The 27,296-nt window shown below is 41.2% G+C and overlaps 1 protein-coding gene across 5 annotated transcripts; it reads left to right on the top strand.

Annotated features, from left to right (window-relative positions):
• The first annotated feature begins 152 nt into the window (after positions 1-152).
• Positions 153-25,070, top strand: prr5l (proline rich 5 like). 5 transcript variants are annotated; one of them, XM_067493710.1, is made up of 10 exons: positions 153-1,654; positions 10,646-10,803; positions 10,942-11,072; positions 12,011-12,091; positions 14,798-14,846; positions 18,182-18,248; positions 21,570-21,661; positions 21,917-22,054; positions 22,731-22,848; positions 24,208-25,070. In XM_067493710.1, exons 3-10 carry the CDS (start codon positions 10,954-10,956, stop codon positions 24,579-24,581), a joined length of 1,038 nt encoding a protein of 345 aa, XP_067349811.1. In that variant the 5' UTR covers positions 153-1,654; positions 10,646-10,803; positions 10,942-10,953; the 3' UTR covers positions 24,582-25,070. The 5 variants fall into 5 exon arrangements, with proteins under 5 accessions (XP_067349811.1, XP_067349812.1, XP_067349810.1 ...); XM_067493709.1 differs by having other exon boundaries at positions 154-1,654; positions 10,939-11,072; XM_067493711.1 differs by lacking the exon at positions 10,646-10,803.
• Positions 25,071-27,296: the final 2,226 nt, after the last annotated feature.

Genomic DNA, 27,296 nt, shown 5'->3' with positions numbered 1-27,296 from the left:
GAACACACAAAGCACAACATACACAGTGTTGTTCTGGTTCATTGTTACAGGTACAAAACATTAGATAAAGTTACACTGAAGACAGCGAGTACATTTAAGTACATTTTGACACTAATAATAATGTGTTTGACTTTGTGTAACAGTAATTATAATCTGTACAACACATAACATCCCCTGTCTTCAGGTCCCCAGTCAAATCAGGAAAACCTGGGGATAAAATGAATGACAAGGATGCGCAGTGTGAACAGAGCAGAGCGATCTACAGACATCAGACCAGCAGTAGTTCGTGATAAGAGCAGCTTTCAAGTATTTACTGACAGTACAACAGCATCATTATCTGCCTGTAATTTGCATTTTGTGTCCACAGCAGCAAAGCAGAATGTGCAGTGTGGCTGAAAACTGTGATTACAGCTTCCTGTTAATTACAAACACATTAAAGTTTCTCTTTTGTTTCTTTTCACCAAAACTTCTCTTTGTTTAGAAGTGACCACATCATGAATATTGATAAGTTGAAGAACAAACACGTTCCGAGGCAGAATTTTGTTAAGCTGAAACAGAACAGTAACGGAAGCTGTGAGACTGCCTGTCACAATAAAACAGCTGGTGCTTGTCTGACGTGGAGTGAACAGATTTCAGTGTGACGAAGTTAATAAAAACAGAGAATTCATGTTCACAAAAAAACAAACATCATTTTTCTTATGTGTTCAGTACAAATTTTAAAACAAAGAATAAATGAAAGGCGCAAACAGAACAGGTGATGTAGTGGTGTAATAAGTAGAAATGACAGAAATACATAAAGGTGAAGTGATAAGCAGCAGCGATAATACTGAGTTTGTCTGTGCTGTGTATATTGATATGTAACTATGTCTGTATTGAATAATTTTAAAGATCAATGTAAAGATGATAAATAAAATAGTGGTTGTAATTAAATAAAATACATGTAAATAAATGTATTAAAATAGCAATGGTAAATAATAAATAACGATGGTATAAATTTATTGAAAAGTGTAATGAGCAATCAATTGATTATTTAAATTAATCAGCTGCACGTCAGAAATGCCCCATTAGTCTGTCTTGTTTATAAATCTGACAATTGGTAAAACTAATAATAATAAATCCCCTGGATTCTGGGACGGGCGCTCATTTAAAAATGCTTTAGCGTTTTACAGATGAAATGCGAAAAGCACAATCTAAAAATGTTCAGAAACTAGTTTTTATAGTCTAATTGTACGAATGCTCAGAAAAAACACACTGATCATTGTGTGAATGAACAACTTCGTCAACAGATTGACGCCGTTTATTTCCAACGTTCCGTGCGCGGCCACTGAAGCTCTGCTTTTACTTTGAAGGCTGCCGCCGGAAGTGCGGACCGTTAGCGTCGCTTGCTTGTTAGCCAAGGAGCGGAGCGGCGGTGGAGTTCGTCTCTGTCCGGTAAACATGAGGGAAGCTGCGCCTGTCTGACTGCAGGAAGTGGTCGCTCACACCCACCGTGTACCTCACAAACTCGTTCCCGAACTTTTCCACCTTTACCGCCGAAACACACGCGATGTGTTCAGCGTGAGAGCAGCCGCTGCTGAGGAGCCACCGGCGGGCTGAGCTGCCCAGTTTAGCGCCTCCTGTGAGGACCGCGGAGCAGCGAGGACACGTTACTGAGGTGAGTCCACACTCTTGAGACCCCCACCAGGCTGCTAAACCAGCGCTGGACCTGCAGACGGTCTGCAGGCTTTTGGTGACCGGGACTAAACATGAGCAGCTGTTAGTACAGAGAATGTGGACGGAGTTCATCCAACAAGCGGTTCAGTTCTGTTACAGGTGGCAGCTGCTCACACAGGTGCTTCAGTGACCTGCAGACAGTCCGGTCCGCATGGAGACCTGCAGACAGTCTCTGTAGGTGAACCAGGTGCTCAAGGGTGACGTGGTGAAAACAGACTTTTCCATGTTTGGGTGAATGTGAGGTTGTAAATAAAACTCAGTTTAGTTCTTGTAGATGAATCCACATTTTAGACAACTGACTAGTTCAGAGTTTGTACACTGACCCACAGGTGCTTTACCTGCTCTAAATAGATCCACATGTAGGAGACTGTTAGGAGTGATGTCAGTTGAGCTCGTAGGTGGTTCAGCAGCTTTAGGTTTGAACTGAACCATAGAACCAAAGCACTGTAGGGAGTTTGGGTCTTGTTGCTGAGGCTGTTGATTGCTTCAAGGTTGCTGATGAAAGACCTGCAGATTCATTAGCAGACATACAGTTAGTACTCGTAGGGATTTGTTTCCGTGCAACCACCTACCTGTGGTGGAGCAGACGTAGGCAGACACACTTAGAGCTGGACCCAGTTGTTTGGTGAAGTGACATCTGGATGGCCCCCAGCAGCCTCCAAAGAGTGTGAGAAACCGTTTCTGTCACCTCAGGGTTTTTTGAGAATCGCAGAGTGTTCGGAGAAAACCTGTTTCTGTGACCACATGAGAGGAGGACAGACTGCAGCTTGAATGAGAAGGGACTCACACTTTGTAGCCTCAGAAAGCTTCGATCTTGCTGCAACTTTCATGCACAGACTGGGTTTCTCTAATTATTGTAGATAAACATTCCAGGAAATGTCATAGAAGCAGGAGTCTACAGGGGATTTGACTAGAGAAGCATCACAATAGTGAAAGTGTGAAGGGACTTCAGGGGATTTTCACTTTAAAACCAACTAATGACTGAAGCAGCAAACGTTTGCTGTGTTTATGAAATGAGTCACTTCACTTTAAACAGGTTTGTTCAAATCAGTTTACACACTGGCCATGTTCTCTCTGCAGTTTATTTCCTCAAGCTCGTAAAACGTTTAATTCCTCTTTTTGCACAATAAGCAGCTTGTGTTTGCCCTTTTTATGCTTTTTGGAAATGATGTTCTCACATTTCTGTAGTGGATCTTTCTCGGGTAGAAATAAAAACATGTATTTGTTCTCAATTGTTGGGATTAGAATGTTTTCTGTGCAAGAAAGAGCAAAACCTTTGCAGTTTGCAGGAATTGAAATGCATCAGTTTGGACTCTTTTGTATTCACTTTGAAAATCTGGCTTTGTGGATGGCAAAGTGCACTGTTGTTCATTTACAGTTTAATGCAGACAAACATTCTGCAGCACAGTGCATCACTGTGGGCTTCATTAATAGAGGATTTTAGTGAACCACCAAGAGGTTCGTTTTAGTGTTTTCATAATTTTTTTTAACTGAAATAACTGAATAACGACTGACGGGATTGTGATGACACGCGGTTCAGTACGAACTCGATAACCTTTGATGATGCCTTTGATTTTCCATCTGCTGCCATCATCAAGTCTGCGTTTGAATTTGTCTCATACTTTGGTCTCATACAGCCTCAGTTGTGCCCTGTGGTAAACATGATGAACATTACATGTGCAGTACTGTAAGTATATATACACGTGGAACTGATTCATCACTTGGATTAAAGATGCCTCCACTGTTTCTCTAATGTCTCTGCTTGAGTGAGGGAAAGACATCTTCAGCTTCCTCTTTCCAAGACTGAAGTTTTACTCCTGCCATCCGGACTTTCATTACAACACAACATCAGCATCAACTTAAGGTCTTGAGTGACTGTCCCCACAAAGTTTGCCTCATCCTTGAAGACCAACTGAGCTTCACCGAGCAACATCTCCTCTGTCTCTCAGCAGCAGATTTTTCCTCTACATTATCATAAAGATCCGACTCTACCTTTCTGAATATCTGGTCATATCTCTTCTTGACTACTGAGGTGTCCTGCTGACGGAGCTCCCAGCAGCCCAATCGAACCCTCCAGATGATCCAAAATGCAGCAGCACGTGTCATTTTTAATCAGCCATAAAGGACACGCATCACACCACTGGTCTCTGCTCTGGTTCCATCACGCTCAAAGCTCTGACTCCTGCCTCAGAGTGCTTGACTCAACAGCATCTTCCTGATCCAGGTCTACAGTCCCTCCCATCCACTGCGCTCTGCCAACAAATGGTGTCTGGTGGACTCAGCGCCAAACAAAAGACACTGAGCAAAACTCTTTAGCTCAGTGGTCCCACTATGTTGGAACGAGCTTCCAAACTCTGCAAACTCACTGTCTATATTCAAAGCACTGCTGAAAACTGAACTCTACAACTTCCTATCCACTAAAAAATAAATCTGTTCTTGAGTCTCTTAAAACAGAAACGCTTCTTCGTAGCACTTTTCAAAAATTTCTCCTTGACTTAGATTTTTGCTGCCTTGTACTTTACTTGAATGATCAAACACACATTTACAATCAGCATGTAGACGTGTTTCTGAAACTTTACTCAGTGGTTGTCTGAGTCCAAATCACAGAAGTGAGTCGAGTTAACAATCAACACACTGTCTCTGTCTGTCTTTGTCTCAGTTTGTAATTGCATTAGTCTTTGAGTGCTTTCCCATGAGCAGGGGCTTCTGTTGCAGGATTAGCCCACATGCTAACACACACACAAACATACAGTAAGTCACATGCAACTTTAGCACAACACTTTCACCCTTTGTGTTTCCATCAATGTAGGACAGTGTTTTGAGGTTTTACTCTGTTTTTTCTGAATGTGTTGAGTTCTGTCCACGATGAAACTCCTCCAGGAGCAGATAAGTACTGACAGGGTGTCTTTGAGCTGGAGTCATTAGTTTGTCACAACAGGGAAAAAGTCTGAGTGGAACTGAGGTTAAATGAGTAAATCCACAGCAGAGCATCATAATTTTAGTAAGTTTCAGTATTTTTCTCCAGATGAGGCTGGAAGTTGACTGGAGTCCACCTGCATCCAACAGGTTGTTTATAGAAGGACCGATAATTCAGGACAAAAACCAACTCGCGAACGGACCACAGTGATCTCAATAAACATGAAATGGAAGAAGACTCTTTTCATAACTTCCCATCAGTCCAAACTGGACCTTGGCCAGTGAGGACACCAGGACCTCTCACTGTAACTGAGCTTCAGAATGTCTCTGCAGAGATGAGAGACAACAAATTAAACTGGATTCTTCAGGTGGACACAAGGCCCAGAACCTGAATCACTGTTCTACTGTGGAAACGCTTGATGTTTGGGTTCACGTTCCACATAATAGCTTTATACTGAGTGTCAAGAGTCTGTCTGATTGTTGGTCATCAAGTCAGCATCATCTTTGTTTTCTTTACAATACATTTTCAGTTTTTATGTGTCTTTGGTAATTTGGTTGTCTCTGTTTTTCATGACTTTTCTGGCTGCTGGACATTGTGCATCACTTTGAGGACGTCTTATGTCTTTGTGGTCATTTTTCTTTTCTCTGTGGTCATTTTTTTTTCCATCTCTTTATGTCATTTTTCTCCATGTTTTTTTTGTTTGTTTGTTTGTTTTTGTCCATTTTGTGGTCATTTTGCATCTTTTTGTCATAGTTTTCTATGACTTTGTGGTCGTTTTGTGGGTCTTTGAGGACATTGTAAATGTCTTTGTAGATGTTTTAGGTTTTGTTGTGGTCTCCAGACGAGGCTCTGGGCACTGGTAGGACTGTTCAGGAATTCACCCGTGGGTCAGATTTGTTGTTATGGCTTTTCCTCTAAAGTGACTCAGTGCTTATTCACACACGGGACCAACATGTTGAGTTATCGTCCCGTGAAGACTTTTGGAAGGAAGCTCAGAGAGAACTGAACTCTAAACGGGATGTGACGGTGGAGGAGGACCGGAGGTGGGGTGAAGTGAGATGGGGAGGATGGTCTGACCTTTTTGTGATGACTGGTTTTGGTGTGTACCAGATGGGTTGTTATGGTGACAGTTACATGCACGGTGACGCCTAACGCCCACTTCTGCAGAACAGAAGGTGAGACAGTTGTTTTTCTTCCTTTGTGAATCATCTTCTCAAACGTAGACGCTCTGTTGCTTTAGTCCAGATGTTGAGAGACGATCTGCAAAGTTACTATGAGCTGCTTGTTAGTTCTTTAGTGTGTGTGTGTGTGTGTGTGTGTGTGTGTGTGTGTGTGTTTACCAAATTGTGGGAACACTGCATGTGGTGAACTGTGCGCACATGGTCTTGATCCCACATGCAACCTGTGGTCCCTGGCACGGTCTGGAAACACTCAGACACGGTTTTTGAAGCATTTAAGATTTGCTCTCACCCTCCCACGATCATCTGGGCGATGAGGTGTGAGACCCCCCCCCCCCCCCCCCCCACACTTATTTCGTCTATGAGACTGTTATGATTGTGTTTTTGGCTGTTGTTTTTTGATTGGTCACACATTAACCTGTTTTATGTGTAATATATATCTATTTTAACATTACTGTCCAATTTAGCTTTTCTTTGTGGACATGTGTCTCTTTGTCGTCATTTTTATTTTCTTTGTGCATTCAGTGTCCTAGTCCATGTTTCCGAGTGCAGATTTAGTCCTTTATTAGCCCTTTAGACATTCAGACATATGCTCCTATTTGGATTTGATGGTAACTTCTCTTTACATGTTGTTCTCATATCTGAATATAATCAAATGCTCATTTTTATTTGAATCGCAGCAGCAATCTGATGAGCTGTGACATTTCTGCAACACTTTCAATATTGTTTAATTAAATGAAAATTAAATGGAAATGTGATATTAATGCAAATTCGGCAGCAGCATGAGGTGACACAAGCAGAGACGGAATGTGCAGGGGTTGGATAGTCATGAAAGCTCTTAAATATTTATTTTTAGCTTGCATGGGCAGTAATGTCTGGTTTACAAGATTTTGTATTGGATTTTGGTTTAAATATTCTACGGCGATTTTGGTTCCAGACCCTCCCTATAAAACAACCGGATCTTGTTTCTCATCCGTTTTCAGATGCATTTTAAATGTAGATAACAGACAAACTACAAGAATCGGTGCTTCTAATTTCTTGGCGTCAAAATGTCATATTAGAAAATGTTTCCCGCAGCTAATCCAGAGGAGGAAGAGTCAGTTTGTTTGTTGTTGTTGTTCGTTGTCTCATTGCCCAGGCAAGAAAGAAATCTGTATTTCTTGAACTACTCTGATTTTGGCAGGATGAGGGCAAATAAACAATAGTGTGTTTGTGTTGTCACTCAGCACGGAGCCTCCCGTTAGCTGTGATTAGAGGAGACGGCACAGCGAGGCCCTGTGGGACACACGCTGGCCTGTGAGGGTCCCATCAGCCACCTGGGTGGACGGGAGAGGCTCTGAGGTCAACTTACAATGATGATGATGATGATGATAGAAGTGTGTTTCATGTTCCTGTAGAAACCTGCAGTTTCCCAAAGATCAGCGTCTGTTCAATAACATTTTTGAAACTGAAGCTTTTCTTTTTGCTTAAATCAGGACCCCCAGTTCTCAGGAGTTGCTGTGGGGTTAAACTGCCTAGTTTAACCCCACAGCATCAATACTGGACCTTGACCAACACAGTTTTACTGCAGATGCTAATGTTGATATTTAAGGCTTTCATACATCTAATAATGATATGTTTGCCAAAGGTTTACGATAAGGAGACTCTGAAGTGTGTGTGATCATTCACTCGTCACATCTTTCCGCTGGTCTGATGATCAACGTGGCATTAGCAGTTCTAGCAGCTGTTATGAATTTGGTGGTCAGGTAGCATTACAGCAGTAGATGTGAGAATGAGCACCTCACTGCAAAGACAGATCCAAAAATGGACTGTGCTCTGCAGTTACACTGAGCTGTGGTGCATTCAGGGTCTTTGCATTTCTGTTGGACAATCTAATAAATCTAATAAAATGAGGTTCCAGCTAAAACGGAGAGAACTGCTCGTAGAACACGATAAATAAAATGATCAAATTAAAACTATAAAAAGCCTTTTGTACAGGTTAATGCAATTCAAAGTGCTTTACAGATGATTGAAAGGTGTAGCAAACAAATATAATGAAACTGTGACAATAGTATCCACAAAACAAGAGTATTAAAAAATTTGAGAAATTGACAACTAGGCATAAAACAAGAGCAAAAAGACATAAATTTATGAGACTATAAGACAATGAGACCAATGCACACAAATAGATTAGGATAAAAATAAATCATATATTATAACCAATGAGAAATGATAATACAGATTAAATGTAGATAAACAAATGAGATAAGTAAGTAAAGAGTAAATAAATGCAGTAAGTGGATAACACACATAAGATAATTTAATCAAAATCCAGTCTGCAATGACTGTTTAAGTTGCTCCAAGGTCCCCAAACTGTTCCAACAGCTCAGAGCAGAAACATTAATAGCTGCCTCACCAAAAGGTTTTTGTGCTAAGCTCAGATGACTTTTATGATCCTGAGAGTTTCTAATGTGGATGTTTCTTTTTCCAAAGTTGTAAAAGCTGAGTTTTAGAATGGATGTTTTTTTTTTTTTTTTGCTGTTCTTAATCAGCCTTGCTGCATGATGCCTCTTCACCACAGTTTCCCCCTCTCGTGCAACATCTGACTCTCTACTCTCACCTTTTTTTTTTTTCTTTTACCTTTCCCCACTGTATTTGCTTTGCTCGCGTGTGTCAGCAGTGTGACCCAGTTGTTGTGGTCTGTTGAAGATGACTGTGCAGCAGAGATGTAGAAAAGATGCTTTTATTCTTTAAATTCCTTTACATAAGTCTTGATTTTATCATGCAAAGTGGCTTGAGATGACTTTGTTGTGAATTGGGGTTATATAAATAGAGTTGAATATAATCATTCATCAGTTTCTCTTTAATATTGTGGGTTATAATAATACCCACAATAACTAGTAAAGAGAAGTACAAACAGAAAGATAATCACGATAAAAAAAACAAACAAAAAAAAGTGGTATTAGTCTTTCTGCTCAGATGCACTGAGACACTCTCTGGTTTTGACATGGAGTCACCTCCATTTTTGCAAGATTGTGGTCAGTCCTGCTGTGAAAGTGAAATTTTTACTGTAACCTGTAGGTGGGTGGTGAGAATGATAAGAGAGAGGAGGTTGTTTTTTTTTTTTTTTTTTCTTAGTGCAGGTATAAATCCCCTGTGTTTCTCCTCCGGTGGGTCTACATCTGCATTGTGACACAGAAAGACCAAACTGAGAACGTAGAAGTTTCCCAGTGAAATTAGAGTTGAATCATTTGCTCTCTTCCATCCAAACCAGGACAGAGCTCTCTGTCACTCTGTAATCATGACCAACCCCAAGCTTCTCTAAATAAAACTAAAACAAACTCGTGTACAGAGGCTTTTATTTTTACACGTACACACGCAGTCCATTGGCTCAGTCACCAAAATAGAACAGCGACTGATGCCTCCCTAATGCTGACAACGTTATACCTGAGGTTGTGTCTATTTCAGAGGCAAAAGAGAGACTAAATATGTGACCCTCAATAAACTGAGTGTGAAATGGAACTGGCTGCGCTTGCAGACAGAAGTGACGTTCAGTGAGAGCAGAAGGCCCGATCGTCTGTGTCTGTGGTTTCTGGAAAGCGAGACAGAGTAAGACCTCTGCGCTGTAAACAAATAGGCTGGTCTCGGGCCGGCGCCATTGCACAGGAAGCTGTGGTTTGGAGGAAGCCGATGTTTCTAAATGAATCAGATGCTGCTGAAGCTGCTCTGCTCCGCCTGCTGTCAACAGGAAGTTAAAGCTGCACAGAGCTACTGTAAGGAGCTGTTTTTCTCTGCTGATAATATTAAATACTAAAATATGTTTTCCTTTAGTTTTAGCCACAACAACCAGTGTCTGTGTGGATGACTGTGTTTATTAGGTCGTTTTGACCCAGACTGAATGACCACAACGGCTTTTTGGCCTAAAATGCATATTATAATACATCAAGCTTCATGTGCCAACAACCAAAGGAAATCATAAAGTTTGAGTCTGGCGGAAATTTATTTGGGCCACTTGTGTTCACGTTTGAGTAAAGCTCACGAATACAGAGGCCGCTCTGCACCACCACAGTCCGCTACAATGCCCACATTAGTGCTCACGCTGCATCAATCCACTTGTCAGTATACAGCTGCATTCGATCCTCAGTGTGAACAAGAGAAGAGACACTGAAGCTCCAGCTGACCAGGGTCTAGCATTTAGCTGCTAAAGAGCAGAAATTTCCCCAAAGAAAGTGGTGGAGACAAAAGATGGACACAAACACAACTCCACCTGAATTATCATGCTGCTCTGGAACTGATGGGGAGTATGTAGAAATAAACACTTTCACTTTCATCAGTTTAACATATCAACTCAAAAGATGATGATGTGTCAGTGTTGTGGTCACTGCTGCTGAAAACAAGTGGATCTTAAACTTTATTGCAAGTTTAAGAGTCCAGCTTTCTCTTCAGTAGGAATGTTCTGATGCTGATGCCAGTATTGACCATTGGGCCTGATCCTACCTTTGTGTACTTGTGTACTCGTAATTGTAAAATTTCTCCGATACAGCACTGATACCACGTTAGCCTCCATAGGTGGAGGCGGAAACAGGTCTGTGGCTTAGAGCTGTTTTAAGATGATTGATGATGACAAAAATAAAGCTGAATACAAACTCTGCTGTGAGTATTTTAAAAAACGTTTAATATTTGCAACTAAGTTTGGCAAAAACAAGGGTAAAATAAAAACCCATAATTTTGCCGAAAGTTCTTTGTTTTTCAAACCTGTTTTACCTTCATTTTCCTGTGGACACTCAACAGTCTCTATCCAGGATCTCGCCCTAAACCATTGTTCGTTTTTTTTTTCTTTTCTTTTTGTTCTTTTTAGACAACGTTGCTCCGTTTAACACCGGTTGCCACCAGAAGAACCTGTGATAATGTCCGTTCTTGCTTTGCTTAACTGCAATGAATTGATGAGGCTCTTACTGTCCAGCAACTCGTACTAGAAGCAAAACAGTTTATTACTTGTACCAGTACTTAGTATCGGTAAGTACTGAGGCTCTCTACTGTTGAGTCAATCAAAATGTTGGTTTTCATGACAATGCAGAGGTCGTACTGCTTACTACACATATAAATCTCTGTTTTTATGCCCGTGTGATGTCTTGTTTCCTGTCTCCACAGCAGCCAGTGTTCATCATGGGGTCTTTCCGGCGCCCCCGGCCTCGGTTTATGAGCTCTCCGGTTCTGTCGGATCTCGCCCGCTTCCATGCCAGCTCGTCTGCACTGCAGATCTCTAACACCAGTGTGTGGAACAGGTACGCAGCACAGAAAAACCCTCCTGTGAGGGTATTTCTGCACAGACATGTGCTGTAGCTGTAGAACAGCAGCTGAGAACACAGATGTAGTCTTTTTGTGATTTACTCTAATCTGAGTATATAATCCCACAACACAAAGTACAGATGTTATCTTCATGTGTTTTGGACACAGACGGCGGTGGATGAATGAATGTGTTTGTGTGTTATGTGTCCAAACATCAGATTAAAGAAGTGAAAAAGCTGAACTATTGTTCAACCAGGGTTTGTGAAAATGGGATGTGCAGTCTTTTCTCTTCCATTAACCTATGAAGAAACACTCTCAGTGGAGAGTTCAATAAAATTGCAGAGGCAAAAACTACAGTTTATAAGCAGCCAGTGTCAGACAGTGACGTACATGCAAGTGCATGTTTCCAGTGAATTACTTTGTCATGTGAATGCTGCATTTGTCCCATCAGGGTACACGCATTTTCAAAAATAACAGTGAAGGTCTTTGGATATTTGTTTAGTACAATTGTGCTGAATCTTAATATGTAGAAGAACTGTCCACACATTCTGTGAACTCCATGATTACCTTGACTTGCACATGTTCCTGTTGCTCAGTGTTTCAGTGCATTGAGGGGATTACTGCACTGAGCAGGATGTTTAGTAGGAAGTGGAGGTGGCAGCCGGGGTCACGTCCTGTCAACCAGCTGAGTCACATAAGAGGACGATCATCACTGACCCAAATCTCAATCTAATAATTCCTGTTTTCGGGGAAAAATTCTGTCCCTCAGACGAAAATGAATGCTCTGTAAACATATTCATATTACAAACTGTCCAGGCTAAGATCACAAATCTGTGAAAAAAACCCCTGCTGTACATGACAGGCTGACTGACATTAAAGCTGCTTCTTCTCCTCCTCCTCCTGTTTTTTTTTTTTTTGTGTGTGTCTCTCTCAGCGTCCAATCAGCTGTGATGAAGGTGTTCCAGGGTGGAGCTCTGCAGACTAACGAGCTGTACACGCTTAATGAAAGCATCAGGTAATGCAGGCATTTAGCAGATGCTTTTATTTAAGCCCTTCTTCAAGGTAGCTTTTACGGGTCATTCTCAGGCTTGTCCCGAGACCGAGGGGTATGGACAGGGACAGGCATGTACAGGTGCTGGTCATATAATTAGAATTCCATTCAAGAAGTGAAACTTGTATAATGTTTACATTCATTCCACACAGACTGATATATTTCAAGTGTTTCTTTTAATTTTGATGATTATAACCGAAAACTAATGAAAACCCCAAATTCAGTATCAATCAGATTATTAGAATATAATTAGATTATTACTTAAGACCAATACAAAGAAAGGATTTTTAGAACTCTTGGCCAACTGAAAAGTATGAGCATGTACAGCACTCAATACTTAGTTGGGCTCCTTTTGCCTGAATTACTGCAGCAGTGTGTTGTGGAGTCGATCAGTCTGTGGCACTGCTCAGGTGTTATGAGAGACCAGGTTGCTCTGATAGTGGCCTTCAGCTCTTCTGCATTGTTGGGTCTGTCATATCGCATCTTCCTCTTCACAATGCCCCATAGATTTTCTATGGGGTTAAGGTCAGGTGAGTTTGCTGGCCAATCAAGAACAGGGATACCATGGTCCTTAAACCAGGTACTGGTAGATTTGACACTGTGTGCAGGTTCCAGGTCCTGTTGGAAAATGAAATCTGCATCTCCATAAAGTTGGTCAGCAGCAGGAAGCATGAACTGCTCTAAAACGTCCTGGTATACAGCTGTGTTGACCTTGGACCTCAGAAAACACAGGAGAGCAACACCAGCAGATGACGTGGCACCAAACCATCACTGACTGTGGAAACTTTACACTGGACCTCAAGCAACATGGATTCTCTGCCTCTCCTCTCTTCCTCCAGACTCTGGGACCCTGATTTCCAAAGGAAGTGCAAAGTTTACTTTCATCACTGAACATAACTTTGGACCACTCAGCAGCAGTCCAGTCCTTTTTGTCTTTAGTCCAGGCGAGATGCTTCTGACGCTGTCTGTTGTTCAGGAGTGGCTTGACACAAGGACTGCGGCAGCTGAAACCCAGGTCTTGCATACGTCTGTGTGTAGTGGTTGACACCAGCTGCAGTCCACTCTTTGAGAATCTCCCCCACATTGTTGAATGGGTTTCGTTTCACAATTCTCTCCAGGGTGCAGTTATCACTATTGCTTGTACACTTTTTTCCATCACATCTTCTCCTTCCCTGCGCCTCTCGATTAATGTGCTTAGACACAGAGCTCTGTGAACAGCCAGCCTCTTTTGCAATGACACCTTGTCCTCCTTGTGCACGGTGTCAATGGTCGTCTTTTGGACAACTGTCAAATCAGCAGTCTGCACCATGATTGTGTAGCCTACAAACCCCACTGAGACACCAATTAAAGGCCTTTGCAGGTGTTTTGAGTTAATTAGCTGATTAGAGTGTGGAAAAATCCTTTCTTTGTTTTGGTCTTAAGTAATATTCTAATTTTCTGATATACTGAATTTGGGGTTTTTCATTAGTTGTCCGTTATAATCATCAAAATTAAAAGAAATAAACACTTGGTTAAATAAATCAGTCAATCATTATAAATACATCATAATAATTCAGTACATTTGAGGAGGTTTCATATATTTTGTAAAAATTTTCTAGCACTTGCAGTAAATCAGATTATCCATGCAATTGATGGATATTTACCTCTTCCCAAGTGTTTATTATTACTGGTTATGACTTTTCGGAGCTGAAATGTTAGATAAGTTTCATATTTGTCTTTTCTGACCCACTCTTGTGTTTGTCAACACTCTTGACCTACACACCATTAGCCTATTAATATACAGTTTATTCTTTTCAAAAAGGTTTTTAAATTTGAGTTTAAAACCTTTCAAATTATTTTCCAAAGCTGCCACACTTTGAGCATGTGCCCCAGTCTGGATCCATCCAAGTGCTTCACAGAGAGTTTTAAAGATTATGAAAAGAATATTACACACTGAAGGTGTGTTGGGCCTTTAAATAGAGAAGAGAATTTAAAGACTGTTTAAGTTTAAACACAAATAATGGACAGTTCCAACAGATGATAAACTGAAGAAGGCAAAAAGTTTTTAAGTTTTCCCGACATCTGTCATACAGACAATAGAAAAGCTGTTCAGTTTGAATTATTATGCAATTATTGCCTCAGCTAAAAAGTATCTATTATTAGATTATCAGTGGCTTTTCTTTTTAAGAATCATTTTGTCTATACCAGTTTGAAAACTGGTGAGAAATGTTCATCCCGTTGTCTCATAGCTGAGAATGTTCAGTGTGATAGAAATGAGAAAAACAGCAGGTGCAGCCAGAAAATGTCTGCTGTTGATTTTCTTGAAATGAAACCGGACTGATTGGAATTTGATGCATGAAGATGTCATTACAGCGTCAGAAGGTGTGATATATTCTAGATGAAGTCACTCTGCAGCCTCACATCACACGCTTTTCACTGTTGTGTCACATTTTAGGGGAGAAAGTGTGAAAAGTTTTGGCTGATTAATCTCCTACTAAACGGAGCCCTAATGGGTAGAACTACAGAACAGGACAGGAGACGTGTTAGCAAATGCGATTCAGGCCTGTGGACAGCAGCTCTTTGACATTTAAAAGATTCAGTGGATAACTCTGTTTCCTTTGTGAGCTGGAGACGATGAGGAGAGGAAACATGAGTCTTCCTTCCTTCCTGACCTCTTCTGTGTCTCTGCAGGTGGCTCCTTAAAACAGAGATGGGCTCCTTCATCACAGAGTACTTCCAGGTATTTTCACTCTTTATTTCCTCTTTTTGTGTATAATGATATATGAAAGTGCATTTCTCAGCAGCAGCTTTTAGAAACAGAAACTAACATCTGGAAAGTCTAACTGCTGTTTATGTGGTCGCTTCACTTCCTTTGTACTTGGTACAACGCCCACATTACTGTATCACAGTGCATAAATACTCAGTACTGAGGGGGTTTATCCATAATATTACACCATCATTTATTAGGTCACCATTTCATTTTAAGAATCTGCATCAGCAAAGGGACTAAAGTAATCAGATAATCAAGCTCTTGAGTAAATGTACTTAGTTACATTTCACAGTTGCCTGAAAGCTCGAGGACACTTCAGGCAGCCTTAAATATAGATTTTTTATTATCTACTGTCCAACAATAAAAAAAAACACATATATACGTAGAGAGAGACAGAGAGATACAGTGTCGTAGAGAGAAAATAAGAAGGTCAAAGGTCACTTTGACATCACAAAACACATGTGGCCATAACCCAAGAAACCACACACTTATAATGTCAGATGTAACAAAAATCCCTCCTGACATTTCTGAGGTACAACTTTTACGACAATGGACGTGAGATAACAATGATCTCGACTTTTCACCAAAATCTAACCAGTTTGTTCCTGGTTTCAAGTGGACCTTTGTGCCACATTGTGATGGAAACCCACTCATATACTGTTGTCACATAGAACCAATGTCTGCTGGTGAGCAGTTAATACCAAGCAGTAGCTGCCATGTTTGTGCCCTTTTGCACCTTGTGATCTGCTGATTTCACATGTTATCTGAACGCTGCATGAAACACAGTGGGAGTCAAACTGTGGGTCTGTGACACGTGAAGCAGGTGTTGGTGTCACACTAAATCCAGACACATTGGAAAAGCTCAGAGTCTCCAGCTCAGTCTGACCTGTGAGTGAGATGTGGAGTTCACACTCTGCTGCAAACTATGAAGATGTTTATCTGTCGGTCATGGGATGTTTGTTTTCTCCAACAGCAGGAGAACTTCTTGCACAAGAGCACAAGTATTGACTTGTTCAGCTCTCAGGGCCTGGATTTATTAATTTAATTTAAACACTACATTCTATATTCTATACTGCAGGTCAGTCTGGGAAAAACATGGGTCATGTGACTTTTATTAGAAGTCAATATTTAGACCAGTTTTTGGTCACAAACTACTTGAAGCAACTTTTCAGTCAAATAAAAGTGACAAAACTGACTAAAATGTCCTGAATGACAGGTGTTTATTTCTGAAGTTACAGCCATGTTTATAAAGGGTCCACATTCTGCATCATTTCAGGTACAGTGCATATTTTTATTCTAGGGCTCAACTGAAATAGTGTGAGATGTTTCACGATTCCAGAAGCATTTTACACATACTTGGTTGTGATTGGTCAGCTTGATGAAGACTCCGCTGAGCATTAGATGTTTTCAGATTACAACGCCTACACAAGCTGTCGTCCACCTGAGTGCTTCTACCTCCGCTCTTATGTCACCCTATGTTCACTACATTTCCATCTGTTTTGAAAGTCTACCACCATTTGTCCTGAAGACCAAACCTGCCCATCACATTCTCATCACTTACATGTCCATTGAAATCTGCACCAATCACCACTCTCTCATCCTCTGGTGATGCTCTGCATCACTTCATCTAACTCACTCTGGAAATTTCTCCTTCTCTTCTAACTCACATCCTACCTGTGGGACATAACCATAACAACATTGAACATCACACCTTCAATTTCCAGCTTCAGACCCATCATCCTGTCTGATACTCTTTTCACCTCTAGAACATTCCTCACAAACTCCTCTTTCAGGATAACTCCTACTCCATTTCTCTTCCTATCTGACCCATGGTAGAAATACTTGAACCCTGCTCCTAAGCTTCTAGCCTTGCTACCTTTCCACCTGGTCTCCTGGACACACAGTATATCCACCTTCCTTCTCTGCATCATGTAAATCAACTCTAAATCAACAGTAGTCCAATTTCCACCGTTAGCCTGTAGGTCAACAGCACCGTCGTTGTTAACTTGGGCTCCGACCGATCCAGTATGGGGGTCAGATTCGGTGTGGAAGTCATGATTCTTATGTTTATGTTGGCATGTGTTTTACTTGTGATGCCCGTCCTGACACAACCCTCTGCATATGGGACTGGGATTTGGGACTGGCACAAGAAGACACTGGCTTGTGTCCCCTTGCGGTTGCATTTCTTTTTTTAGCTTGTGACATAAACACTATAAACCCTGAAACCGGTACCGTCCTCTCTGTAAGCTGCTGCTCTCCCTCGTCATTCTGCTTGACTTTACAGTAAAGTTCACAACAGCCTGGATGTTAGTATGTAAAGGAGTCATGACATTACACAACAACTCAACCACAGTTACACTCTTGAGCCACTTAAATTCTTTGTTAACCTGAGTCTCTAAGAACAGTCAGGAGACAAACAGGAGACTGTGGTGGTGAAGCAGCAAGCTCAGACTTCTTACACTAAGCTGATTGCTGCCTCCGTTGCCCTGAAGCTGCAGTCGGCACGTCCTGATCCTCCCTGTTAATCAGCTCAAGCTTCAGATAATGAGGTGTGTCCCAGCAGATGGTGATGAGCGCGAAGGTCCGGAGGTGGACAGACATCCTCTTCCTGTTCAGAGAAATCTGCAGTGGAGGTCTTCTGTCAGTTTTCTTTATGCTGACTTATGGACAATGTCTGTTCCATCTCAGACCTGACATGTCCTTCCTGTCCGCAGTGATCTCACTTCTGCACAGCTCTTCTAAACTTTGATGTTTAGATAATGTTTCTGTCTGCGTTAACCTCTGTTGCTCTGAGGGTTAACCACTACATATTATCCTGTTTTTGTAAATGTAGCTCTGCAGCAGATATAAACCAGAGGAAGAGGCAGTCAAAACATGCTGATGCATCTCAGGTAGAATTCTTATCATGTCCAGCGTCAGTTTAGTGCCTTACAAGATGGTATTGTACGTTGGTATGATTAACTGTAAAACTAAATGGCCGATTGGTCCGTTTATCTGTTCAGGACTTGAACAGGTGGTCTTAGCCTCGTCTTCCTTGGAGTTTTATTCAAGATGCACAGTTACTACTACTGCAGTGCAGCTCTATGAAGATGCAGTATCCTCAAATAGTTTTACAAATACCTGCACGTTCATTTATACTGTGAACAGATCTATGAGTGTACATGCACAAATGAGTGAGGTTGAAGGACAAATAACTTTAATCTTTAAATTAAGGAATCTATGGCCTGTTTATAACACATCTTAATTTTGCTGTATAAATGAATGTAATTATTCCCTGTGTGTGTCTGTTTGTGTGTGTGTTGCAGAACCAGCTGTTGACTCGAGGTCTGTCTGAAATCCTGGATCAGGTCCTTCTTCACTCCGGTGAGACTGGTTAGTGATTTCAGGGTCTGAACTCTGACTCTGAGGTTTAATTCAGGCCTGACTGCTCTTTTTTTCACTATGTGTGGCTCATCGTCGAGATGGAGTTTTTCTGTATTGTGAAAATGTTTTATTTTTAACCAGGGCAAGTCACAAACAGGTTACGTTCACAAGATCAGACTAAAAACTGTTAACAGCCCAAACACTGACCAATCAGATCGCTGGTAAAATGGAGTCATCAGTCCTGCAGGGTCATGACAACAGTTCCCAGTGAAGTGATAAATGATAAAGCATCTGACATTTTCCCTGATTTGCAGATCAGTTTGCTGTTTCAGTCCGTGATGTCGTTCCAGTTTTAAAACAGAGCTTGAAACCATCTGAGACACAGCTGATGACCAATTAACTTCATAATGATGAATAATGTTGTTTTAAATATACAAAGGTTATATTATTCCCCACAGAATCCCTAACACTGTTACAAAGTTCTTTCACATGCTGCTCATCATGAGAATCTGCCGTGATAATTGTTCCTTTATTAAAAAAAAATAATTCACCCCCTGTCAAATATTCCCATCATACAGTAATTGGTGCGTCTCACGGATATGTTCACCTAACAGACCATCACGTTTTTGTCAGGTCAGAACCAAACTTTGTGGATCTGGTGATGTCACTTCTAATTAACAGTTCCACCTCTGTCACATGAACATGTTCTTAACCCAACAGGAAGTGAAGCGAGATGATCCAAGAAACCAAAGACCATTTTCACACCTACTTTGTTTAGTCTGATTGAATTGGACTCTGGCTCCTTTTGTCTGTCTTTGTGCATTTTGTTTGCATAAGTCTAAACTCGGCAATCGCACTCTAACGGTGACAAAAACAATTGCGCTGAGACCCTGTACCGGATCTTTGACTGGTCCCAAATCCAGTCTGGAGCAGTTTGTGTGTGGTGCAAACACGCTTCAACCTCGGTCTGGTTCAGGTCTGGTTCAGGTCTAGTTTAGAGATGTCCCGATGCCAATAGTATCAGGCATTGGGCCCGATCCTGTCTTTGTGTACTTGGTCTCGTGCTCGTAAAACTTCTTTGATACTGCACCCGATACCACCTTGACTTCTACAGGTAGGTGGATGTGGCAAATTGTCTTGAGAGCAGTTTTAAGATAATTGATGGCGACAAAAGTAAAGCTGAACACAAACTCTGCTGTGAAAAAGTCTTAAGATCTAGTTACTAACAGTCAGACTCATGTTTCTCAAGAATATTTTTAGAAAGTTGTATATTTGTTACAGGCATTGGCAACAAGGCTTAAGTACAGTAACTAGAACTTTTATAAAAAAAGTTATTTATCCTTCAAATTCCTGTGTAGACTCTACAGTTCATGTTGTCTGTGCTTCTCCATCCAGGATCTCACGCTAAACTTTTTCTTTTTCGCTCCGTTTATTAAACATCCGTCGTTACAGTGTGAGTTTGCTTAGTGCATGTTAAACACCTTTATGATTGTGATCACTGATTCAGCTTCCTGTCATCAACTCTTTCCTGTGATAGGACAGTAATCTAGTGGTGGTTTTCTGTACATCTATCACTTAATAACTTGTGTAAATGTGAAAACAGGAACAATACACACAGTTTTAGATTCCGTGTGGCTCCCACTTTCTGAGAATGTAGCTTTAGGAATAAATGTCCACAGTCCACACAAAAAATCTAGAAGAACAGTCAGTTCTCATAACTGCAGAATATCTTTCTGAATCTTCATTTCCATTTAGCCCCATGATGGATCTGGAGGGTTAGGTTACTCAAAATGGGCCGGTACTCACCAGGATGCAGCAGTGGTATATTTTACTCACCACGTGACAACACACAGCCTAAACAAATGCCCCTAGATTTTGAAGGGAAAGAACTGTTGCAGCCTTCTTTGAGCAGCCTCTCAAAAAGTGACCTTTGTCTCTCATTATTGGTGTCATGGCTTTAGGAAAAGGCTATAGCATATTCGCAGAATGGTAAATGTGTCCTTAAATGGGGATGAATGTCTGCTGTCAATTTTACTTTGAAATACCAGTGTCAATCAAATAATGTGTAGCGCCGCCACCTTTTCCTGACCTTGACATTCTGGGCTGCTTTTAAATTAACGTGAGTACAAATACTTACATTTGAGTATTCGCTGATACTGAGTAATAAACTGTTTTGCTTTCAGTATGAGTTGCTTTAGATTAGTTCAGCTTTACTTTTGTCATCATCAATTATCTTTAAACGGCTCTAATGCAAAGACGCTTTCCCACCCCTGCCCACCTATGGAGGCTCTATCTGGTGCAGTAACTGAGACGTTTTGCGAATACGAAAACACAAAAGCAGGATCAGGCCAATGCCCTCCACCGGTTTTACCTTTTATTAAATCAGGGTCAGTTGAAAAAATAATTCTACACCAGGACTCTACAATCCCCATAAATAGACTTGGTCGGCCCATTTATGGATCTCTAGAATTGCCACTGGTTCAACTGTTCTGATCTTATCAACCACCTTCTCAAATTAGTTATGAAACTAGAAACAGGCTAAAAACTCATGTGTTGTCTTTGTTTGTTTGTACCTCACTAATATTATGGGCCTTTTAGTTTAGCGGCTGTGATATCTGATTGTTTGGCCCAAGATCCCCCCAGTTTTCTGCAGCAAATATTGGCGGCAGGTCTAATATTTCTCAAGTCTTCATGATGCTGATGACCATTAAGTATTAAAACCTGACACAGCGCAACATTATACCGTCTCCCTCTCTTTAACTTAACCTTAACTTTTGTGTAACAAACTCCTCGGTTGATGACATTATTCTTTGTTGAAGTGATACACGGTTAACACTTGAATGTAAAAAAAAACAAACAAAAAAACATTACAGTCGTGGTTAGAACATCACAGGTGTATTTTATACCACATGAATTGTAGAATTTGAAAACCAAACACTATGTAAACAGGTTGTCAGCAATCTTTTGGCTGCAGTGTTTATTAAGTTGTATGTCCCACTTATGTCCATGTCTGACAGGTCAGTGTGTTCCTTGTCAAAAGTCATGTAATCACTGCACACATTATGTTTCCTTGTTGTTTCTTTTTAAAGCTGCTGGGAGCAGGAATCACAAATGTTCCATCTAATGTAATAAGAGCCAGAGTTACATCATTGTTAGTGTCGGAGAAGCGATTGTAGAACAACAGAAACATTAAGTTGACAAGCTAATTTCCTCTTCTGTGCCTCAGTTGGACAGTTGGGGTGTGTGTGTGTGTGTGTGTGTGTGTGTGTGTGTGCGCGCATTATGGTGTGAATGCATTGTCACAGTAAACCACCGTCTCCTGTCCCCTAGGTGACGAGCAGCTCGTCACCCTCGCTGACATTTGGGACCGATTCTTCACAGAGACCCTCCCCACCCTGCAGGCTATCTTCTACCCAGTCCAGGTGAGACACACACACACAAGAATGAGGTTTTGAATGTTACGTTAAGTGAGGATTTACACACAGTTAGGCTTTACGCCTTATCACTGGTCTGTGAAGTAAATCAAGCTTTAACGCATAGTTTTGGCTAAAAATATTGAATGAGTTGAAAAGCACTCGTCCACTGAAATGAAGGAGATGAGCTGCAGAGTGAAACTCTGGCTGAACGTGGCTTTATGTACTGTGTGTGTTTTGTGTCGGTCTGTGTGGTGTGTTCAGGGTCAGGAGCTCACAGTGAGGCAGATGGCTCTGTTGGCCTTCAGAGACCTGGTCCTATTGAAGCTCCACCTGGAGGAAAGTTTGGGGACTGCAGCATCTGTTCCCCCACCTGTCACACAAATGCTGCTGGTGCTGCAGGTAAACTCCAGTATTACTCTGGGTAAAGCTTATATTGTACTTTATCCCTCCAACATCGACTTAGACAGGCATCATGAGATGGACAAACAGGTTGAAAACAAACACTTTATCCAGATTATTTAGAGATCTAATTAAAAATGGATGCAGCACAAATGTCAGTAACAATGTTTCATCATGTGTGAAAACTGTGCACTGTGATGGATCCTTTTAACAGTCTGCACAATAATTGAATTGATTACTTTAGGTTTCTCTTGAACAAACTCAGCCATGAACTTAAGTGAAACATTACTATTACTGACTGAAATTCAAACAAACCTAGAAAAAGATTTTAGATTTTGTAGAAGGTTTGTTGTTTGACTTTGAGATTTTCTGTTTAGACAAGTTAATTCCTACTATACACGAGGGCAAGTTGGTTTAGTTAGTCCTCAAACACAACTTGTCATTGTGTAACAGAAGCTGTCATAGTTCTGTAGGCAGCAGAAACAAAGTGTGGTGGGTGAATTCAGTCTGAGGTGGTGGGATAAAGGCAAAACCCCCTAATCCCCATTGGTCCTGGCTCCAAGAGGAAAAGATGGAGTCAATCGTAAACCGATGCAGCTCTGGTAAAACAGGCTCCAGTACAAACCAGTGTGACATCACAATTCTCCTACCTCCAACATCTCTGTGTACATCTCAGGGTATCCATGAGTCCGGGGGGCCCAGTGTGGAGTATTACCAGTTGGAGCGTCTGGTGGAGATCGTCGTGTCTCCATATCTCAGCAATGTTCTTAAGAACAGAAACCAGCTGCTGATAGGTCAGTACCTGTCACCATTCTATTTTTAATGAACTACGTGTTTTTCAGATGTGACTGAAGGTGTTTTAGTGGCTGATGCTTGTGTTAGAGGTCGGAGGGCGTTGCTCTGCAGTAATGTGCTGTTTCAATCCTCTCAGCAGAGAGGTGAGCTGCTTAATCTGTTGCTACTGTGTGATGCAGTCCAGCAGATCGGCTGCTCTGTGGGAATGAACCCGGTCGCAAACTGTGCTCTGACAGTGAAGTAATAACAGGAAGGTGTTGTATCAGATCATGACAGATTAAAAGATTTCTTCACAGCACACACAAAGCAACAGTGTTTATCAAATGTTTGTAAAATTAGTCCAAGACAACACTGTACTGCAGCCTCCTGACTTTTGCACATCTTAATGTTTAATAGCTACTATTCCAAACACCGAAAGTCTTGATTCAGAACAATTGGATTTGCAGTATTGACGTGAGAAATACTTGGAGCTGGTTTTATTAGAGGAGGTCCACAGGCAGAGGTGTAACCCAGTGATACTTCTTAATGCTTTTACATATGCTTTAAAACAAACAGTGGTGTTGTAGTAGCCTACAGGAGCCACAGAGTGAGGGGAAACCTTCTGTAGGTCATTGGTCACTGAGAGCATCACTTGGACAGATCAAAAATAAAGGGGGGCAAATATACTGGCGTGGCTGTTGACAGTGGCGCTCAACTATGTGTGTGGATATGGAATATTTGATATGACACATGAAAACATTATGTGATGCAAATACTAAGAATTTATAAGAATAAAAGGAGTTAGTGCATTTATCAAAATAGAAAAATGAGGAATGAGGAAAGAGGCCTTTTTCAAGAAATATGATTAAATAATCAATTAAAGAATCAATTTTTCTCTGAAATTCTTATCAAGAAAAATTTAAATTAAAAATGATATGGGGAGAAATTAAGTATTTTACAAATCAGACAGATGTGATGTGTTTTTCAAAGTAAAACCTTTATTAGTCTGTCTTCAGTTAAGGAGCCACAGCAGCTTTTCCTTCAGGAAAAGAATGTATGTAATTCCTTCACATACAAACAGCAAACCTTTGGTCTGGCTCAGGAGGATCAGCACGGCTCCCAAAGCCTGATTTGATTATAGGCCTAATCCCTGCTGTGACTTGAAACAGCAGCGAGTTTTCCTGCAAGAGCCCAGAGAGTCAACAGTGTCCAGAATTCCTATATTATCATTATTACATGGACATTAGAAGACAAGGGACATGAACTCACTGAGACAAACCAGAGGGAGGAGCCGTTAACTCCTTCATTAGAACAAAGCAAAGTTTTAAACAAAACCAATCTCCTTTTTAAATCCAAATCAATGTTTCCATTTATTCCAGATTCCCGTCATCTGCGGTCGTCAGGGTCGTTGCTAGGCAACCACTCCCAGCCAGAGATCACCATCACTGAGCATCACAGCTCCTCAGACTCCTCGTCTCTGGCGCCGCTGGTGGAGCAGGAGGGGGAGGCCTACCTGGAGAAGGTGGGCGGTGTGCGGCGCCACACGGTGGCCAACGCGCACTCTGACGTCCGGCTGCTGTCGGTGTCTAACAGGATCCATTCTGGGATGGAGAAGGACAACAGGGTGGGAGGGACAGAGGGAAGACCGGCGTTTTTGGTGGGGGGCAAGCGGACGAGTCCCAGGCCATTTTTCAGCCAACCGGACATGGTGGAATCTCCAAGGGGGGGCGTTATCTGTCTCCCTAACAGCTAGTGGCTAACGACGGGGGAGACACGATCATGGATTAAAGCATCAGTGAGACATAAAAGTAATTATGGGGAAAAACAACATTTGTCAGTGTCCTTGGGGTTTAAACAGCGACAGCAAACATTACTGTGTAAGGTGGGTGGGACAGGTTTGTACAGGTGATCTAAACGCCACAGGAACAGGAGTTTTTCTAGTTTAACTGTGGCTCACAGAGGTGATGGCAGGATGAAAGCAGCTTGTGTCAAAAATCAGATAATCACACAGGTGTCAATAAATCCACTGAGGAGTCACAGGACAGAGCTGCTCCTGCACAACGTGTTTAGGTTTCGTCAGTATCAAAATAAAACTGACAGGTGAAATGGGACCTTGGGGTGTCTAGAAGGACAGATGGACAATTTACATCTCAGCTCGATAGACAAACCTCAGAGCCACAGAGTTAATTTTGTACTTCAGATACAAATGAGGAAAAACTAATTTACAAAAAAAAAACAACCCACATTACACAGTAATATTTTAAAGGATGAATGATTCCAGACTGAAGGTTGTTTGGAGGTGTTTTAAGATAAGTGATGTCGAGCTCTTTTTACCAACAGGCATGTTCACGTTTGTGAAGAATATTTTAAACATATTTCATTCTTGTGACTGACATTGACATTGGTCAAGCAGTGTTTGCCAGTGTCTCTGTGCAGTGGTGAGGACTTTACTGTCCAGCAAATTATTCTAGAAGCAAAACTGCTTAGTACTTGTATCAGTCCTTGGTTTTGGCATGTGGTAGTGGGACACCCCTGGTCAAAAGCTGCAGCTTTCACATGTCCTTAATTTTTTCTATAAATAGTTTATTAAAAGTCTGTCAGACAATGGTGAAAGACACCGTCCAGAGCACAGGGTGACGTCTTCACTTTTTTTTTTTTCTGTACTTTTGTCTTAACCCATGTAAAACGGTTAAATACAAGTACGATAAATATTAATGAGCAGGAGAGTAAAATAAAAAAGAGGATAGAACATGAAAGTTCTGGAAAGAGCCTCCAGAATAAACAGCCAGTGACTGTTTGTTGTAGTGGACAAGTACTAACCCAGGATCAGGTCTGTAAGAAGGCTGTGGACAGAACCAGACTTTACATCCTGGACCTGATCTCAGTTTTTGTCAGTGTGTTGTAGGATTCTTACTGAATAATAAAGATGATTCATAAAACCTTCATGGTTTTCTTTCAGTGAACTCTAGTGTGGTGTAACTCCAGTCATTGAAAATGAGCTATTTTGTTGCTTAATTCTGTCCGGTTGCAGCAGCATCCTGGGGAGCAGGTCAGTCTGGGTTTTTGTCCCAGAGCTGGGATCTAATGTTCACCTGTAGCTTGTGGGTGGAGGCCAGTAATGCAGAGGCAAAACATGAATCCGTTGTTGTGAGTCGTAACCTTGTTCCCAAAGTGGTTTGGAAACAGAGCAGGACACACACAGAGGCAGGCGGGACACAGCATCCCCACTATGAAAAGAAGAACAGAATGCAATGATTTGCAAATCATTTTCAGATCGTTTGATAGTAACTGGGCAAAGACAGATTATCAGATGCTGAAACCAGGACGCACATTTACCACTGTGTTGCGTCACCTCTTCTGACAACACTTGTTAGTGTCTCACCCACAAAGGTTCTAAAGCAAATTCTAAACATTTGTTGTAATGAATACAAAGTGACATGAACCTCACCAGAATTCTGTTTCATGTTTCAGTATTATTTTACTGGACATTTTAAAACATGTCAAGTAATTGTAAGTATTTTACATACATCTAAGATCTCAGGGTCTGGAACTGTAGACTGTTTGTGTCCCATTTCCCAGAGCTGGTTCTGTTCAGATCTCATAGATCCCTCATGAAACAAATCAAGGGCAGCCTGGAGCTGTTGGACGAAGACAAGCCAAGATGTGAAGGGCACTGTAGAAGACATTTGTCTTTCAATCCTGGAAATACAGGACAAAACTAAGAGACTTACAGAAATTAGTTGTTTGGACTTATGGCCTTTTATGCTACCACATATTCTCCCTGTATTTACATTTAAGCATTAAAATTTATATGATTTGATTTTCTGTCTTTATGATTTTAATCACTGTTACCTGTTATTTATTGGAGGTTCTTCAGTTGTAACAGAAAATGTGTCCACACACGTACTTTTTTCTTTTGATGTAAACAGAAATAGTAGATGTTTGTGTTACTAGAGGTGGAGGATTTAAAATATTATAGCTGTGATTGTGTATGATAACATTTCCACTGCCACGAACAGAGAACATCCAAATTCTTATCTCCTTTATAAGCTCTTACTTTGAAATGTACATATTGAATGGATTTAAAGTGACACCAAATGTACTGAAACATTAAAAGGTTGAGCCAATCTATGCATTTACATTCAAAAATGAATTGGATACAGCTGTGATCAGTTGCTACAGGAAATATTACCGTGTGAGTAACATGTATATACGTATACAGTGTGTGTGTGTAATTACACTCGCCAGCACAGCAGACTATACAGTGAATTGACAGGCATTTTATTCTGACACTGGTTCCTCAGTTTAGGCCCAGAATGTCCAGCTTAACAAACCTGCATCTGATGCCTAATGAATATTTAGTCCAAAAGCAAAAAGAAGCCACAGAGATGGAGAAACCCACTGGTGGCTCAGTCAGTCATAGATAGAAATACACACCTGAGGCAGGTTTAGAGATACAAAGTAGTTT

This window comes from Channa argus, chromosome 23, assembly GCF_033026475.1.
Source record: "Channa argus isolate prfri chromosome 23, Channa argus male v1.0, whole genome shotgun sequence".
Lineage (NCBI taxonomy): Eukaryota > Metazoa > Chordata > Actinopteri > Anabantiformes > Channidae > Channa > Channa argus.
The sequence above is the reverse complement of the archived record's forward strand: the minus strand, read 5'-3'. Positions and strand labels throughout refer to the sequence as shown.

Excerpts from the sequence above, each read along its gene's own strand:
- prr5l (XM_067493711.1), top strand. The coding sequence starts at position 10,954 with ATGGGGTCTTTCCGGCGCCCCCGGCCTCGGTTTATGAGCTCTCCGGTT. Across the intron at positions 14,847-18,181 it reads TCATCACAGAGTACTTCCAG|AACCAGCTGTTGACTCGAGG; the intron begins GTATTTTCACTC and ends TGTGTGTTGCAG. Across the intron at positions 22,849-24,207 it reads CAGAAACCAGCTGCTGATAG|ATTCCCGTCATCTGCGGTCG; the intron begins GTCAGTACCTGT and ends CATTTATTCCAG.